Source organism: Balaenoptera borealis (assembly GCF_965194805.1).
Source record: "Balaenoptera borealis genome assembly, chromosome: 3".
NCBI classification, from domain to species: domain Eukaryota; kingdom Metazoa; phylum Chordata; class Mammalia; order Artiodactyla; family Balaenopteridae; genus Balaenoptera; species Balaenoptera borealis.
The window spans coordinates 32,280,993-32,298,201 of record NC_138866.1 but is presented as its reverse complement, the minus strand read 5'-3'; the positions used below and the strand labels follow the sequence as shown (position 1 = coordinate 32,298,201).

Genomic DNA, 17,209 nt, shown 5'->3' with positions numbered 1-17,209 from the left:
AATGATATGTCCAATGAATATACAATTTTAGGTTGACAGTTTTTTCTCTTAGCATCAAAAAAATGTCATTCCATTCTTTTGGCTTGTATAGTTTCAGATATTACTAGCTATTGGTGAAGTGTGATAATAGTAGAATCAGGGAATGTTCTCATATATGACTGGAGGTACAATGTAGTGTATGTTCAAGTCACAATGTGACCACAATCTTTACACTAAAACCAAGATGATCTTGTACTTTTCTGTGGTCTTTCCCTCATCCTCATAGCTTCTATACAGGGGTGGTAATCAGCATTCAACTGCTGAAGGCTATGAGAAGGCACAAGGACCTTCCAGAAGAAGTACATCACCAAAGCTAAGGAATTAACCTGGCTGCTGTTGTAGATAAGCTATGTCCCCAGAAAGAGCTTCATAATGTTTGCATCAACAGTAGGTACAAACCTTGGAGATACAACTGAGATTCACTTACAGCTCTTTAGCTTCATATAAGCCACAGCAAAACATATTCAGCACATATATAGGTTTTCTTCAAATTCACTGTGTAGCAGGCTACTGGTTTAGAAACTGATAATGCTTTGGCAAGAAAATCCAACTCAGTTCAGAGACCAAAAAAAAAAAAAAAAGAAATCACTCAGGGGAAAATATAACTAAAGGACATTTATTTGTTTTTCACTACGACTTCGTCTTGATGACATAAGTAAAGCGCGTCACCACCCCCACCCTGATTTGAAGAAGGGTTAGTACAGTGAATGTTGTAAAGCAGATATGAACAGTCTGAAGGACTGGAACCAACATTAACCGACAAAAACCAACTTCCATCTAAATCATCATAAAAATGTTTAAGTAAAAAAAAAAGGAGTGGAGAGAAGGGGGCAAAGGGGGTTTCAGATTGAACAAGATCCTCATATTTATCTAATACATTCAATCCTGGCTAGAGTGTACCAAAATGGAAACAGGATTACTATAATACAAAACTTCTACTACAGCACACTGTACACACCTGTGTTCCAAGCCCACCCCCATCCCCCTAACGCTTCCAAACTCAACTATTTCCCGGCCTGTTGGGCCTGTCGACGAAGGAGCACGTAGATCTTCTCTTTAATCCAGTCTTTGTTATAAGGCTGGTATGTCTGGGTATCAGCTCGGTAACTGAGGAACAGAAAGGTAATAAGCAAAGTTACAATGGTCAATTACTGTCACGTTTTTAAAACCTGAAATCATAACTGCCCAATGATCGCACAGATGTGCACATGTTCATACATGAACTTAATGAAAACATAAAAGAGCTGATTACATAACTGTTGAATTTTAAGCGATATGAAGTTTAGATCACCTAGTACTATCTTACAGCAGAAAAAGAAACCAAGGCCTAGAGATCTTAAGTTAAATGTGTAATGTTACACATCTACTTCTTGACAAAGTATGACCAGAAACCATGTGTTCTTTCTCCTACATAGTTACTATTTTTATGGTTCTTTTAGTGATTAAAAAACAAAAATTGAACACTAATTCAAATTTGCTAAATTTACTTTGAATCAACTTAAAAAAAAACCTTTAATACGTTACTGCCACAAAGATTTCTTCCCTGAAAAGTATCAACAGAAGGAAATACTTTTATATACATCCAATATTTTAGGATTTGCTTTTTAATATAAACAATGCTAGAGGCTGGGAGGGGTCTGGAGTACAAGGAGTAGCATTAGCAATGAAGCTCCAATAGGATTCCAGGGTTTTGGGAGTACAAGGCATCAACTTAATAGCCAAATCACTCAAGGTATCTTTAGAGGACTCAAAAAATAGAAACATTCCAGCTGACCTACAACTGAAATCTAGCTGGTTAAGCAATAAATTCATTTTTTTGGAGTTAAAAAAAACTAAAGCTATAGTATAAAAAAAGCAGACAATAAGTAAGCAGAGATTGCACAAATACAAGGCACATCACAGTGTTTCAAAGCCATGTGCACCATCTGGTGGAAACACTGCATGGCATTCAAGAGAGGCAAAGGACGCAACTTGCCTGAAAAAACAACAACAACAACAAACCCTTAGGGATGCCCTAGAAAAATGAAATATCTAATTTATCAATTATTGTTTCATTTTACCCAGAAGTCTCATTTTTTAGCTTCTCAGCAAAAAATTATATACATATAAATACAAATGATAGTAAATACCTATTAAGAAGTTGCCAACTGCTAGGTATTGCTTTAGGCACTCATCTGAATCAACTCACTTAATCCTGTTTACATTACCACCCTGTGAGTAGATAAAATTATTATCCTTGTTTTATAAAGGAGGAAACCAAGGCTCAAAAAAGTTCAGTAACTTATTAGCTAAGTGACTTCAGGCAAGGAGTGAAAGCTTAAACACTCCTGACCAGAGTCCTTACTGTGAACCACTAAGGTAGAAACCTACGACCCAATTTTTGAAGAGAAACAAACTCCAAAGAAGGAATGCTTTACACCATTATCATATTCTTCCCCTGAATGGTAAGGTCAGAATCTGGTTTATTAAAAATGCATAAGCTTTCTACTTTTACAAAACATTTGGCTTTTTACTAATGTCCTTTTGTTACAATGAGAAATACTCTAAAAAGTAAACCAATTTTCTTTGACTATCCTCTGTTCACACGTCCTGATTAAATAAGTGCTAATCTAGTCTACTCCAAGGTAGGGCAGAATAGACTACAATATTTATATTAACACTGGAACAGAAATAAAAAAGGAAAAGAATTTTTCAGAACTATAATATCTGGGTGGGACAGCCTTATTTAGATCATTCCCCCCACCAAGATCACTTTAGAATCCATCAACTTGCATGCTATTTTCCAACTTAAGAAATAGTTAATAATGCCTTCTTTATGGAAAGCTGTATGTTGATGGCTGTTAACTGACACTTGAAAATGAGACAATTAAATGTTAAGTACATTAATAAAATCCCTAGCTGTTGGCACAGATAAATCTTTTTAGCCTACTGTTATGGTCAGTAAGTGCAGGTTTAGGGACTTCCCTGGCAGTCCAGTGGTTAAGACTCCACGCTCCCAATGCAGGGGGTGCGAGTCTGATCCCTGGTCAGGGAACTAAGATCCCACATGCCCTACAGCGTGGCCAAAAAAGAATAAAAATAAGTGCAGGTTTATGCAAGAACAGAAGCTGTGGATCTGAGCAGGGAAATCAGCTGGGGTCTTCACTGATATCAAGCTCTCTTCCTGATTAGGAAGGAGTACCTTCCTTATTACAATAACTAAGGATAAAAATGTCCCTCTGTCTCTAAGCAAACAAGAAAAGTCCTCATCTTTGAAAGGCCAAAAGGCTGTTATCTTAATCTTAAAAAAAGCCTATTTAAAAAAGAAACAACAAAAAACAAAAAAACCCACCTAATAGATGACAGAACTGTGAAGAAATTTGTACTCTGATTTCAAATATATGAAATACAAATCCTTCATGAATAAATTTTACTATTAATGCATGGTTAGTTTGTTTTGGGTTTAATTATGTCAACAAAGTATCTTACTTATTCCATTCTTCCTCTACCGGTTTAAGCATAAATAATAAAAAATGTCTTGCCATTTAAACTTAATACAAGCAACGAGTACACAACAATTACAAACCAAAAATGAACTCAATTCTTGGTCTGAGGAATAACAGGCCAAGTCACAATCCCTGATTAAGGAGAGGGGCAGGATGTGCTGTCACAGGAAATGCCATGGCAATAGGTGACCTCTTCAGAAGCAATTTTGGAAATCTTATTTCTCTGGAACATTCAAATAACAAAGTCATATGGGCAAAATGGTTCTAAATCCAAATTTGATTCTGAAAGTTTTCAAAGGCCAAAAGTTCAACATTAGAGATAGAAACATAAATAGCTACAGTTTACAGTTTTTCAGACAAGTAAAAACTATAGATTACCATTAATCTCTCTTTTATACTATCTGAACTACTACAACATAGAAAGAATTACCTATAATAATTAAATAATTATTGTAATATATATAATTGTATATAATATATATAATTAAAGATGTCTTTTCTCTGTTTTGCTTTAATAATGCAAGTATTAGAAATCATTTTAGCATGCTAGACGTAGTTTCTGGTTTACACTTAACGCCACAAAGTTAGAAATGTTATGTTCTATCACTAATGACATACCTGTAGTATGTCCCTATAAAAGCTACTATTTTACTCTGTGTAACTTTCACTGTCAAAAAACCAACATAATACCTCTTTATTCGTTAACAGTACAATTTAACTCACTTGTGATATTTGAAACTATCATTCTACTTGTGGCAAATTTTAAAGAACCAACCTACTCACTATAATTAAAAATAAAACCCTGCCTGATGTCAACCTAGTTAAAAAGGGAGTTCCTGCCATACACCTGATACTGTTGTGCTAAGTAAGCACTGCATCCTCACCAGTAGTCCTGTGAGGCAGATGTATCTAAATTTTACAATTTACAATTGTAAATTTTACAAATAAGCAATCTGAGGTTTAGCAGTATTAAGCTAACTTGCCCAAGGGAGCTAGCAAATGACAGAGCCAGGATTCAAACTCAGCTATGTCTAATCCTAAAACTCCAGTTAGATCTTAACCATAACCTCCCAAGGTTGTAAGTAATTCCCCATCTGTTGCGAATAAGTGCCACATCCTAAACCATCAGGATTAGATACCCAATGTCTCAATAAGTGATTTTTATAGAATCAGAAAGACAGCCATTAATTTTTAAAATAAAATCAACAATTCATTTACAGAATGAAATGAGAATATGCACACTAGCTCTGTTAAAATTTTAAGTTCCAACTGAAACATCCAATGTTTAAGTTCAAGTGTGAATATTTCCCCAAATACACCTAGAACAAAGATATATTAAAAAACAAAACAAACAAACAAACAAAACCCTCCATCATAGTGTAAAAATAAAATAAAATAAAATACCCACAGCTTAATCAGATAAATAACTTCCAAGATTTCTGAGAATATAAGACACTGCAAAATTTAGCATGAAAGAAGTCATATTAGATTCTTTCACTTTTATTTAGACCATCCTATCATTTCCGACTATAGCTCTGTAATGCAGATGAGAGAAAAGGAAGATTACCAATAATTTTAAAAGCTATGCCTCAAATCATATTATATTGGTGACATGTATTTTAACAACCAATATTTACTCAATATCAACTATGTGCCAAATACTATTCTAGGCACTGGGGATACAGCAGTGAACAAAAACAAAGCTCCCTGTTCTCAAATTCTAGAAAGTAAATAAACACATTATTGGTGATTTCATATCCACTAGATGATCCTGCCAACATCTGGGCCTCTCAGTTCCTTGAACTCCTCTCCTCCAATGATCTCATCTCCTGCCCTTCCTTGGCCAGATCCCTATACCTTCTCATTACCAGCAACTTCAATCTCCCAATTTCAAGCACCTTGTTCTCTGATCACTACTTCCCAATAACCCACCTTCAACAATCCTTTGACCCCACTGTGACCTGTAATTAATTGATCCTATCTGTCCCCACCCCATCCCAACCCCTACATGGTCATTCAGTCCCCTGCATTAATACTCCCTTGCATACATCCTCAACTGTTCGCAAAATCTCTGCTGATTCTCTACCTGTAGAGACTCACCTGTAACCATTCAGGTTAAGAGTGACTAGGAAAAAACTATTATCACATGATTAATTTAACTTTAAATTCATTATCAAGTACCTCTTAAACCACACATTCCCTAATCCCTTCACCCTCATAGATAATTTCTTACCTCTTTTCACAAGCCTCCTACACCTCCTCCCTCACCCTTAATTTCAAATGGTGTCCTTCTTCCTATTTTCCTGAGGTAACTAAAGCAATTAGAGAACAACTTCCCCAAGCTTCCACCATATCTGCCCATCCTTCCTACTTTACTATTAATGTACTGTCCAAGATCCTACCTAAAGCCATCAATTTTTCCCTCTACTACATCATCCCAACAGCCTGCAAACTTACCATTATTTCTCTCAGCTTAAAAACAAAATTAAAGCGAAAAAAAAAAGTATTCCTTTCTCTAGCTATAACCCCATTTCTCTGCTCTCCTTCTGAGCTAAATTCTTCAAAAAAGTTGTCTGTGTTGGCTGCCTACAATTTCTCTCCTCATTAACTTAAACTCACTGGAATATATAAAGATTTTACTCCTGTCACACTACCAAAACTGCTCTGGAAGTCACCAAAGACTTCCACACGGCTAAACCAAGAGTCAGTTCTCAGTCCTCATTAATTTGATCTACCAATAATATGAAGTACTTTTGAATTGGCTTCTAGGATATCACCCTCTCTGCCCCACCAAATTCATCTCCCTCTACTCTCCCCCTCACTTATTCTTCTGCAGCTTCACAGGGTTCCTTTTAACCTAATTTATTCACTGCTCAATCCCCAGTGCCTAGAACACACATGGTACATAGTTGGCACTTAATAAATATTTGTTAAATGAATATGTATGTGTCTCTTTCTGTGTGCGTCAGGCAATAAACAGATCAACTATAGTCATTACAAACCAACATAGCATAATGTATATAGCTCTATTGGCCTCAACAGTTTTCTGAGTTTTTATATTAAAATAATAAAATTATAAACACATTTCATTAAAGACCAGAACTGGATCACTTGAATGTTCTGAGTGAACAAAATGAAATGGCTATAACTGAAACACAATGAAGAGATGCAGAAAACAAAACTCAAAAATTGCAAGGAGATGCTTATTTTCACCAGCAATCTTTGGTGAGACAGCAAGTCCAGGCTTGGCTCCAGTGGTGATCCAGGAAGTGCCTCAGAGTAGGACCTGTATGTTTTTCACCATTGAAAAATATTTTTTTCTTCTAGCACAGTGTCTGGCATGTAATAAACATTAAGGCATCTGGTGACTGAAGATCTCATTGTAAGGTACTTCCATTTTCCTCTTTAAAATTAGCTGTACTTATCCTCAGGCTCTTGTCCAAAAATGCTGAGACTGAGTTAAGCATTACAGACTCACTTGCTCCTTAGTAATAGTGGTGATAAGTAATTATTGAAATAAATTATAACAAGAATATGTTAGGAAAAAATTTTTAATTTGACAAACCTCTGAGAATAGAAAACATAAGGGTCTATAAAAAAAAAAAAAATCTCATTCTAACATGCCAAAATATACTTGATTAACACTGGGTGGAATTAAAATTAAATTCCATTTCAGTCCTACATATATTTACATTCTAAAAATAATGTCATGAAAACAGAATAATCTTAGTTTTAATCCAAAGCCAACCGCTTTAGGATAAAGACTATAACGGGGGGGAAAAAAAAACTAAGAAAAAGATTATTAAGTTTAAGGAACAAAGTTCTCAGTTCAAAGTTGATGCGTACTAACTGCATCAATTAGCAAAGTTGTTAAGATTTTCCTGTGCCTTTAGCTTTATGTTGACAACTTAATTTATGAGCCACATGCAGAAAAAATATTAATTAATACATAGTAAGCAAAACACAACGATCAGTGTCAGGCAGAGTGAGTTCCCAATACCATAAATCGCCTCAAACAAACAAACAGAAAAATACAATTTAAAAGATATGGCGGCTAATACTTACACAAGGCAGCTGAGGTCTGCCAGGTCATCAATGAAGTCAAATAACTGACTGATATCATATGTGATAGAGGGGCTGTTGGGATTCATTCTCTTCAGATGTTCTTCATACATTTTACAAACACCTAAGAGAGAGGGGAAAACCAAGATCTTACAATTGTATGAACTTTAGATATGAGTAGCGTTATATGCTAATATCATAATATTTATTTTTACAAAATTGGGCTGGGAAAAGAACAGTAAGTTGATCACTTTTGTTTTCACTGTTGCCACTAGCAAATTTTTAAAAATTTTATAAATTCACCAGAATGTTGGTATCTTGTGCCTTAATAATAAAACTTTTTTTTTTTTTTGGCTGCACCGTGCACAGCTTGTGGCACTTAGTTCCCTGACCAGGGATTGAACCTGGGTCCCCTGCCGTGGAAGCGCAGTGTCCTAACCACTGGATCGCCGGGGAATTCCGACAGTGTGTGTCTTAGCAGGTTTTTCAATAAATAAATATGTTCTATCCTGTACATACAAGTCTTCATGTACCTCTAAATTGACTTCATAAATTTCCTAAGAGAAAGTAATATTCAACCACAGAGTTGTCAAAAGCCATCTTAGTAAGGGTTTTTGATTGGTACTGGTACACACACTGTGATCAGAAACATCACTCATAAGTTCCTTCATAGAAAGGGTGAAATGGAAAGGAAGTAAAAACCTTTTACAATGACGGAAATTTCATTGTAGCACTGACCCACAGTTACCATCATACTTAGCAGTGAAAGACTGAATGCTTTCCCACTCAGATTAGAAGAACACTAGAATATCCGCTCTTGCCTCTCTTATTCAACACTGTATTGGAGGTTCTAGTCAGGTTGATTTGGCAAGGAAAAGAAATAACAAGCATTCAGATTGGAAAGGAAGAAGTGTACCTATCTCTATTCACAAATGACATGATCTTATATACAGAATATCTTAAGGAAACTACAAAACACAAACTATTAGAATAAATGAGTGCAGCAAGATTGCATGATATAAGATCAATATACAAAAATCAATACTTCTATATCCCAACAATAATCTGAAAATGAAATAAATAGCATCAAAAAAGAATTCTCATGAATAAATTTAATAAAAAAGATGCAAGACACACACTGAAAACTATAAAATGTCACTGAAAGTAAAGATTTAAATAAATGGAATGCTATCTCATGTTCATGGAATGGGTGACTCAATATCAAGATGGTCATACTCCCCCAAATGATCTATAAATTTATTGCAATCCATATCAAAATCTGAAGTACTTCTGCAGAAACTGAGAAGTTGATCCTAAATTTGATACAGAAATACAGGGGTCTAGAATAGTCAAAACAATATTGAAAAAGAACAAAGTTGGAAGACTCACACTTCCTGATTCCGAAACTTATTCCAAAACTACAGTAATCAAGACAGTGTGGTACTGCTTATGCATAAAGACAGGCACACAGATTAATGGAATAGAAGCAAGAGTCCACAAATAAACCCTCACATCTATGGTCAACTGCTTTTTGACAAAGAGACCAAGACAATCCAATGGACAAAGAGTAGTTTTAACAAACGGTGCTACGACAACTGTACATTCATATGCAAAAGAAAGAACTTGGATCCATCTCACGCCAAGTATAAATATTCACTCAAAATGGCCCCGAGACTTAAATGTAAGAGTCAAAACTATAAAACCCTTGGAAGAAAATACAGACACAAATCTTTTTGACTTTGGATAAGGCAATGGCTTCTTAGATAAGTTGGACTTCATCAAAATTTAAACCTTTTGTGAGAATCTGCCTGCCAATGCAGGGGACACGGGTTCGAGCCCTGGTCTGGGAAGACCTCACATGTCACGGAGCGACTAGGCCCGTGAGCCACAATTGCTGAGCCTGCGCGTCTGGAGCTTCTGCTCCACAACGAGAGGCCGCGATAGTGAAAGGCCCGCACACCGCGATGAAGAGTGGCCCCCGCTTGCCACAACTAGAGAAAGCCCTCGCACAGAAACGAAGACCCAACACAGCCATAAATAAAAATAAATAAATTAATTAAAAAAAAAATTTAAACCTTTTGTACGTCAAAGGACACTATCAAGAAAGTGAAAAGACATACCACAGACTAGGAGAAAATCTTTGCAAAACATATATCTGATAAAGGACTGTTATCAAAAATATACAAAGAACTCCTAAAATTCAACAATAGGAAAACAAACAACTCAATTAAAAAAATGGGCAAAAGATCTGAATAGACACCTCACCAGAGAAGATATACAGAAGGAAAATAAGTGTTATGAAAAGATGCCCAACATCACGACATGAGGAGATTGCAAATTAAAATAATGAGGTATCACTATACATCTACTAGAATGGCAAAAAAAATCCCAAACACTGACAATACCAAATGCTGCCACAGGAGCTCTCATTCACTGCTGGTGAGAATGCAAAATGATATAGCCACATCTGAAGACAGATTGTCAGTTTCTTACAAAGCTAAATACAGCCTTACTATAGGATCCAACAATCATACTCCTCAGTATTTACCCAAAGGAGTTGAAAGCTCAGGTCCACACAAAAACCTACACAGTAATGTTTATAGCAGCTTTATTCATTGCCAAAGCTTGGAAACAACCAAGATATCCTTCAATAGGTGATGGATAATTTTTCTAAACTTCTTTCCCTACTCCCTTCTCCTTTATCTTATCCCCCACTCATTCTTTAAAATTCAGACTTCTTCAACAAATAAGTAACAAGGAGAAAAGAAACATAGGGGAAGCACTTAAAAGGCAAATCAACTAATTGTAATCAATGAACCTATCGGGTCCAGATTCAAACAAACTTTAAAAAAAAAAATTCATGACATTTATGAGACAATTGGAAATTTGAATACCAACTGGATACTTATTTGGTGATGTTATTGGTAATATTTTAGATGTGATAATGGTATTGTGGTAATGTTAAATATAGGTCCTTATCTTTTAGAGATACACATTGACGTATTCACAGATGAAATGATTTCCATCAAAATAATACAAGAGAGGGAAAATGAGTAGGGATATAGATAAACAATAAATAAAATAATAAATAAACAAACAAACAAAAAAAAGGTGATGGATAACCAAACTGTGGTATATCCATACAATGGACTATTATTCAGCAATAAAATGAAACGAGCTATCAGGCCACGAAAAGCATGGAGAAACCTTAAAAACACATTGCTAGGTGAAAGAGCCGATCTGAAAAAGCTACATATTATAATTCCAACCATACAACATTCTGGAAAAGGTGAAACTATGGAGATATTATAAAGATCAGTGGTTGTCAGAGGTTTGGGGGGAGAGATGGATGAGTAGGTGGAGCACAGGGGATTTTTTGGGTAGTAAATGGTCACTACACATGTCAAAATCCACAGAATGTTCAACGCAAACATTAATGTAACTACAGACTTTAGTTAATAATGTATCAGTATTAATTCTACAATTGTAATAAACGTGTCACACTAATACAGGATGTAAATAATAGGGAAAACTGGGAGGGCGTGGGAAGGAAGCACGGGTATGATAGAACTGTACTTTCTAACCAATTTTCCTGTAAACCTGAAACTACTCTAAAAAAAACTAAATCTATTAATTTTGTTTGTTTTTTTGTTTTTGTTTTTGGCTGCGGTGGGTCTTCGTTGCCGCACGCGGGCTTTCTCTAGTTGCGGCGAGCAGGGGCCACTCCTCGTTGCGGTGCACGGGCCTCTCACTGTGGTGGCCTCTCTTGTTGCGGAGCACGGGCTCTAGGTGCGCAGGCTCAGTAGTTGTGGCGCACGAGATTAGTTGCTCCACGGCATGTGGGATCTTCCCGGACCAGGGCTCGAACCCGTGTCCCCTGCATTGGCAGGCGGACTCCCAACGACTGTGCCACCAGGAAAGCCCAAATCTATTAATTTTAAAAAAGGGATGCGGGGAGGGAAAGCTCTGTATTCGAGAGGAATATTAACTACTATAACGAAGAAAATTACCATTTGGCAACCACCATGTGAGAACTGATTCCAGTATTTCCATTTTAACTTTTAAAATGGAAAATAAACCACCATTTCTAATTTTAAAAGAAAGAAAGAAAAAAAAGAGCTATCAAGCCACAAAAAGACATGGAAGAACCTTAAATACATACTAAGTGAAAAAAGCCAGTCTGAAAGGGCTACATATGGCAATGATTCCAATTCTATGACAAGGCAAAAACAATGGAGGCAGCAAGGAGACCAGTGGTTGCCAGGCAGCAGGGATGCGGTGAAGAGGGATGAACAGGTGGAGCACAGGGGATTTTTAGGACAGTGAGCCTATTTTATATGATACTGTAATGGTAGATACATGACATTATGCATTTGGCAAAACCCACAGAACTGCACAACACAAAGAATGAACCCTAATGTAAACTATGGACTTTAATAATAATGTATCAATACTGGTTCATCAACTGTAACCAATGTACCATACCAATGCAAGATTTATTAATAGGGGAAGAAACTGGGGTTAGGGAGAAGTATATGGGAACTCTCTGTACTTGCTGTTCAATTTTTCTTTAAACCTAAAACTGCTCTAGAAATAAAGTGTATTCATTAAAAAGACAGTGTATGTACAAAGTCTACCTTAATGGCAAGTAAGGATATCAGCAGAGGAAGGGACCTGAGAAAAGAACAAGAGCCTTGCTCTTCTAGAGCAGAATCTGATGGCAGGATCAGCAAAGCTTAGAAGCTGTCTCTAATTACTACAAGTAGCTTTTTTCCCCCCACAGGTCTACCCATTGTTGGTTTTAAATGAAGAGATTTTAAGTCTAACCCTGTTAGTTTCAGATAATCAACAAATTCAGGGACATGCCCGCAGCAAAAACACCGACTATAAAATCTTTATAGGAAGAAGTGAAGAATGTGCAATTTGCTAGACAGGGTGCAGGGTGGTTTACTTGATGTAATGATTAAATGTAAAGATGAATCCAATTTGCGATGATCCAATCTATGTGCTCTCATCTAATGGTTTACTGAGGGCTAACACTTCCCTTCAGGGTGGTGCCAGCTTATCAAATGTACAGGAAAGTATACTGATTTGGTTCCATCTGCCTTTATTCACTGAGGTAATTTTTTACTTTTTAACATTCTGATGGACTAGCTTTTAACATTTATTTGTTTAATAAGCAGACCATTAGGTTCTGCAGGCACTATTAGGTTCCTCGGGCCTGCCTTAACAACTCTATAGTGCTTGAGTTTAACCACAATATATAAGGAATACCTGTAAAATATTTACATAACACAGTAACAAAATAACATAACAAATAACAGAACATTTACATAACAATCAGAGGCTTGGGAAAGTCATTATATAATGAGCTTGATTAAAAAAAAGTAAAGTAATATTTGCAACAGAAAAAGACAATATATATAATTTATATTTCAAATATTCAACAAATACGGTCCTAAATATCTACTTTCTTTGCTCAAATTAACAATGCAAGAAATCTGGAGAAAAAAACAAACCCAAGACACCTGAGAGTTGCAGCACCTACCACTCTCACCCCGGGCCAGCGTCAACAAGCCGGTGTGGACGCTAGCGTGGGAGTGGGGAGTCTCTACAGCCCGGCCCCCCCTACCCCCCAACACCTCCCCACCCCCGAAACAAACTCAAAGATTTCTACCCCTCGACTAGTGTTTAAACTTACCTTCCATGCATTCATTCACAGATTCATAGTCAGCATAAGTTCTGCCTTCTGGTCTCTTGGTAGGCTGTACCAGCAAAATGGTGTGAGACTGTGGAGGGAAAAGTGATTTCAATATAAGTTTCCAACTCATATTTGAGAAATTCGTAGTATGAGATAGAATCTCCATTCATGACAAATGATCATTGGTTATTAAAACACTATTAATCAGGGTGCTCCTTCTACAATACTTATGCCTTTGCCCAAGTGTAGCACCAGAAGCTGGATTACCTTCTGTAAGGTCTCTCTTAGCCTCCCAGTCCTTAATGAGTGCTTTCTCAAACTTTTACTGCACTTACTGACGGCAAGTACTCAGCATAAGCTACCCTGTACTGTTTTTTCTCTTTTGCACCTATCTTCCTAGCCAGATTATAAACCTGCTTAGGTGTTCTATCTCCACTGGTCACTTTCTAGCTCTAGCCCTACTAAGTCCCTAGTAAAAACAGATATGGGCTGATGAAAGGAGAGAAAAAGGAAGACACTATAATGACTGCAAGCACTGCATCAATCTATGTTCTTTTTCTAACTTTAGCACAACAGTGAAGTCACATCTTATCCAGGGATTAGATTCAAGCATTAAGGCGTAAGATAAATTGGCAATATAAAATTAGTATATATAGTTAACATTACCCTAGAAGATCCATTAAATTATTCACCTAGTAGATGACTCACCTTAAGGGGCTATCTTGTACCAAAATAATGTATTTTTAAACTCTAGAATCACACAAAATAGCTAGAGGATCACATTGTAGGAGATGTGAACAGGCCTAAAGAACAGCAGATAGACTTTTATCTTCCATCTCACCCTCACTGGGGAGCACGTTTTTGTTAGTGGGTCTATTTCAGGGTTTCTCAACCTTGGCACTATTACATTTGGGGCTGGAAGATTCCTTGTTGCAGAGGCTGTCCTGTGCATTGCAGGATGTTCGGCAGTATCCCTGGTCTATTCCCACTAAATACCAGTCGTACCTGCACTCCCCTCTCCTGGCCAAGGTGTGACAACCAAAAATGCCTCCAGAACACTGGTCTGTTGAGGGTACAACCCCTTCTAATTTTTTGCCAAGTGTGTTAAGGCTTATTAATTAAATTCAAGTATGATGTAACCTCACTGTAAACCCAATCCTAAATCAAACTATTCATATTTTTCTCTTCTGCTGTACTATTATTTTTGGATAAAAAACAAACAAAATCTCCTAATTACAGGAAGCAAACTGTTTTGAAATGATCAGAATTTTTAACCACCAACAATCTGCAACTGAAATAGCTGATGCCTAGACTTTCTGAACAAATCACCCCCAAAATAGTACTTTGAACAAAATATGAAAAACAAAGGAATTTATCGTACTCCTCCCTCCCCATCAAGAGCTGAGTCATTCTGATTAAAAGTTTGAGGATTTGAAATAAAACAGAACTTGATGACAAGAGATGAAAAGTAATTCTCACCTATAACGACCTGAACACAATCAAGGCCTTTCTAAAATAGTGAGTAAAAGTTAAAGAAAGCAGTATATTAGATTACTTGTTATTTATAAGTTTTTATAAGTCACCAGTAGTTTCAATAGGTCGTATGTTGAGAAGAAAATTAATTTATAAACTACATTAGCATTCCTGCAAAAGGGCCTGCCCCATACACTAGCCATACCAGTTGCTACTGTATTACTTTTGTTCTTATTCTAATGCAAAATAAAGGATTAAGTCACTTAAGAGAGTAAAGATATGGAAATGCCTATACAGTATGCTTTTTATATCTACCCTTAAAGTGAACCTGAGCGAAGTTTACTGTTTTCAGTACTTACTGCCCAAAGACAAGGCTTAAAAATTAAGAACAAGAAATGACTAAATTTACAGAACTGTAGTCAAAATGGTTATTATTCTTAAGTGGCAGTGCCTTTCTGTCACCAGTTTAAGATCATAATACCTCTCAAACCAATTTTGGTCACTTTCTTCTTATTGGAGCCATTTTTGGAACTCTTTCGTTTTACTAAAAATCCAAATATATTTGCCCTATCAATTTTTTCCTTCTTCTGGACAGATTTGGTCCTGGCTTTCCTTAGGGTACTCTTTCTCAGGGGAATGACCAGTTCCATATATATATATATGTATATACACACACACAGACACACACATACAAAACATAAGTACATACAGTTAAACATATATATTTATATTTGCCACAATAGGAAGATAACATTGTGAAACCTAAATCAGAAAAATAAAGTTTATGCAGAATTACCTTAATAAAATCCTTATTCTGATTACCAAGTGGCTTTGACTCACTCTAATGAATAGTTAATCTGGCTTTGTTAACTTTTTTAAAGTCTCACAAACATGAACCCTAAGAATAGTCATTCTACTGCTGCAGAAATACTACAGTGCATAACATTGGCTCTTTAGCTTCAAATGCTTCTCCCCAACTACCAAAAAGAAAAAAAAAAAGAAAGTGAAGCTGGTATCTTCAGTAAAGCAAAAGTACTTAAGACTTTTGAACCAACAATTGTTCACTTTAAATACAAATTCCAATTTTTAATTCTACTTGAAATGATAAGGAATTATCACTGATATCTGTTCAACGGGAATGGGTTGTTGATATTAACTGCTGTCATTTTCCCAGATTTTGATCTAAGCATTTTAATACAATACCAAATAGTGACATAAAAGGCAGAGAAAGAAGGAAACTCAGAGATGAAACGACTTGCCCAAGGTCACATTGCTAGTTATAACAAAACGGAAACTGGAAACCCAGTCTTCTAATTCCTAGTCCTCTTTGGGAGATTATGTTGGGTCAAACATTGAAATTCAGAAAAGGACAACCTGAAAAAAGTTCCTTGTTAACAATAGCTGCATAATCTGTTAATAACTGCAGCAACCAGAAAACGAAAATTGAAGTGTGGAAGTATCCATGACTCCTCAGAATCCCTGTGAGCGTCTCCTTTTTGCGGATTACAAAATACACACACACAAGCAAAAAACAAAAAACCACCAACAACCCTTCCCACCCACTCCACTACCAACCCGGTCAGATTCTAAGGAACCTGGACCTTCAGCTGAACCTATCTTTTCAGCCTCCAGCCCCAAGAGAATATAAATAACGATAAGCACAGGATTAAGGGCTGAAAAAACAAAAAAAACCCCCAAAAAACCCACACCAAACCAGGCCTCTGGAGATCTTAGAGAAAAGGAAAAATGTTACATATTTTTCCAAAAAGGCAGAGCACAGAAAAACAAAAGCGAATAGCTGAGAGAGCACGCTACAAAGCAAAGACGACCCCTCCTGGCCCACACGCTGGGTGCAGTAGACTCAATCTGTCAGCTTCGGGACAGGATTGTCATACATCCCTCGGCCATTGTTCACACAGGAAGCTAGAGAGTTTGGAGGGAAAGGGCAGCCTCCCCACGCCTGCCTCTACCAAGCAGCAATCGGGAGAAAGAGCATCCTCCGCACCGCACGCTTTGCCCGAGCCAGCCGGCGGGCGCGCAACCGCAGGGCGGACCCTGGCTCCGGGGCCTACCGCCAGGCCCAGCGTCTCCGCGGCGGGAAGGGGAAGGGTCGACCCACATGCCGGAGGGCCGAGCAGCAGCATGCTCGAGCCGGACTGGGTGGGGAGAAGATGTATGGGCTGGGGTCACCCTGGAGGCTGGGGGCTCGGGGAGCCGGTTAGGCCTTTCTCACCATCGCGCCAAACTGTCGCTGCAGCCGTTGCCGACTCCTCTGCCGACTCCGCCGCAGCCCACGAGTTTGGCCGCAACGCAGCCAACAGCCAATGCCCGCGAGATGAGCCGCCGGAAGTCGTCAGAAAGACACCGCGAAAGACCCTTTCGGACCATAGAGACTAACATATTTCCGGCAGCTAGAGCAGACACTGACTCTGTTTCAGCCATCTTGGAA

At 37.4% G+C, this 17,209-nt stretch overlaps 1 protein-coding gene across 1 annotated transcript; it reads right to left on the bottom strand.

Moving 5' to 3' along the window:
* Positions 1 to 639: 639 nt before the first annotated feature.
* ERH (ERH mRNA splicing and mitosis factor) lies at positions 640 to 17,117 on the bottom strand. Its single transcript, XM_082384424.1, has 4 exons — positions 16,994 to 17,117; positions 13,288 to 13,375; positions 7,590 to 7,710; positions 640 to 1,146 (listed from the first exon to the last, which is right to left on the bottom strand). Exons 1-4 carry the CDS (start codon positions 16,994 to 16,996, stop codon positions 1,044 to 1,046), a joined length of 315 nt encoding a protein of 104 aa, XP_082240550.1. The 5' UTR covers positions 16,997 to 17,117; the 3' UTR covers positions 640 to 1,043.
* Positions 17,118 to 17,209: the final 92 nt, after the last annotated feature.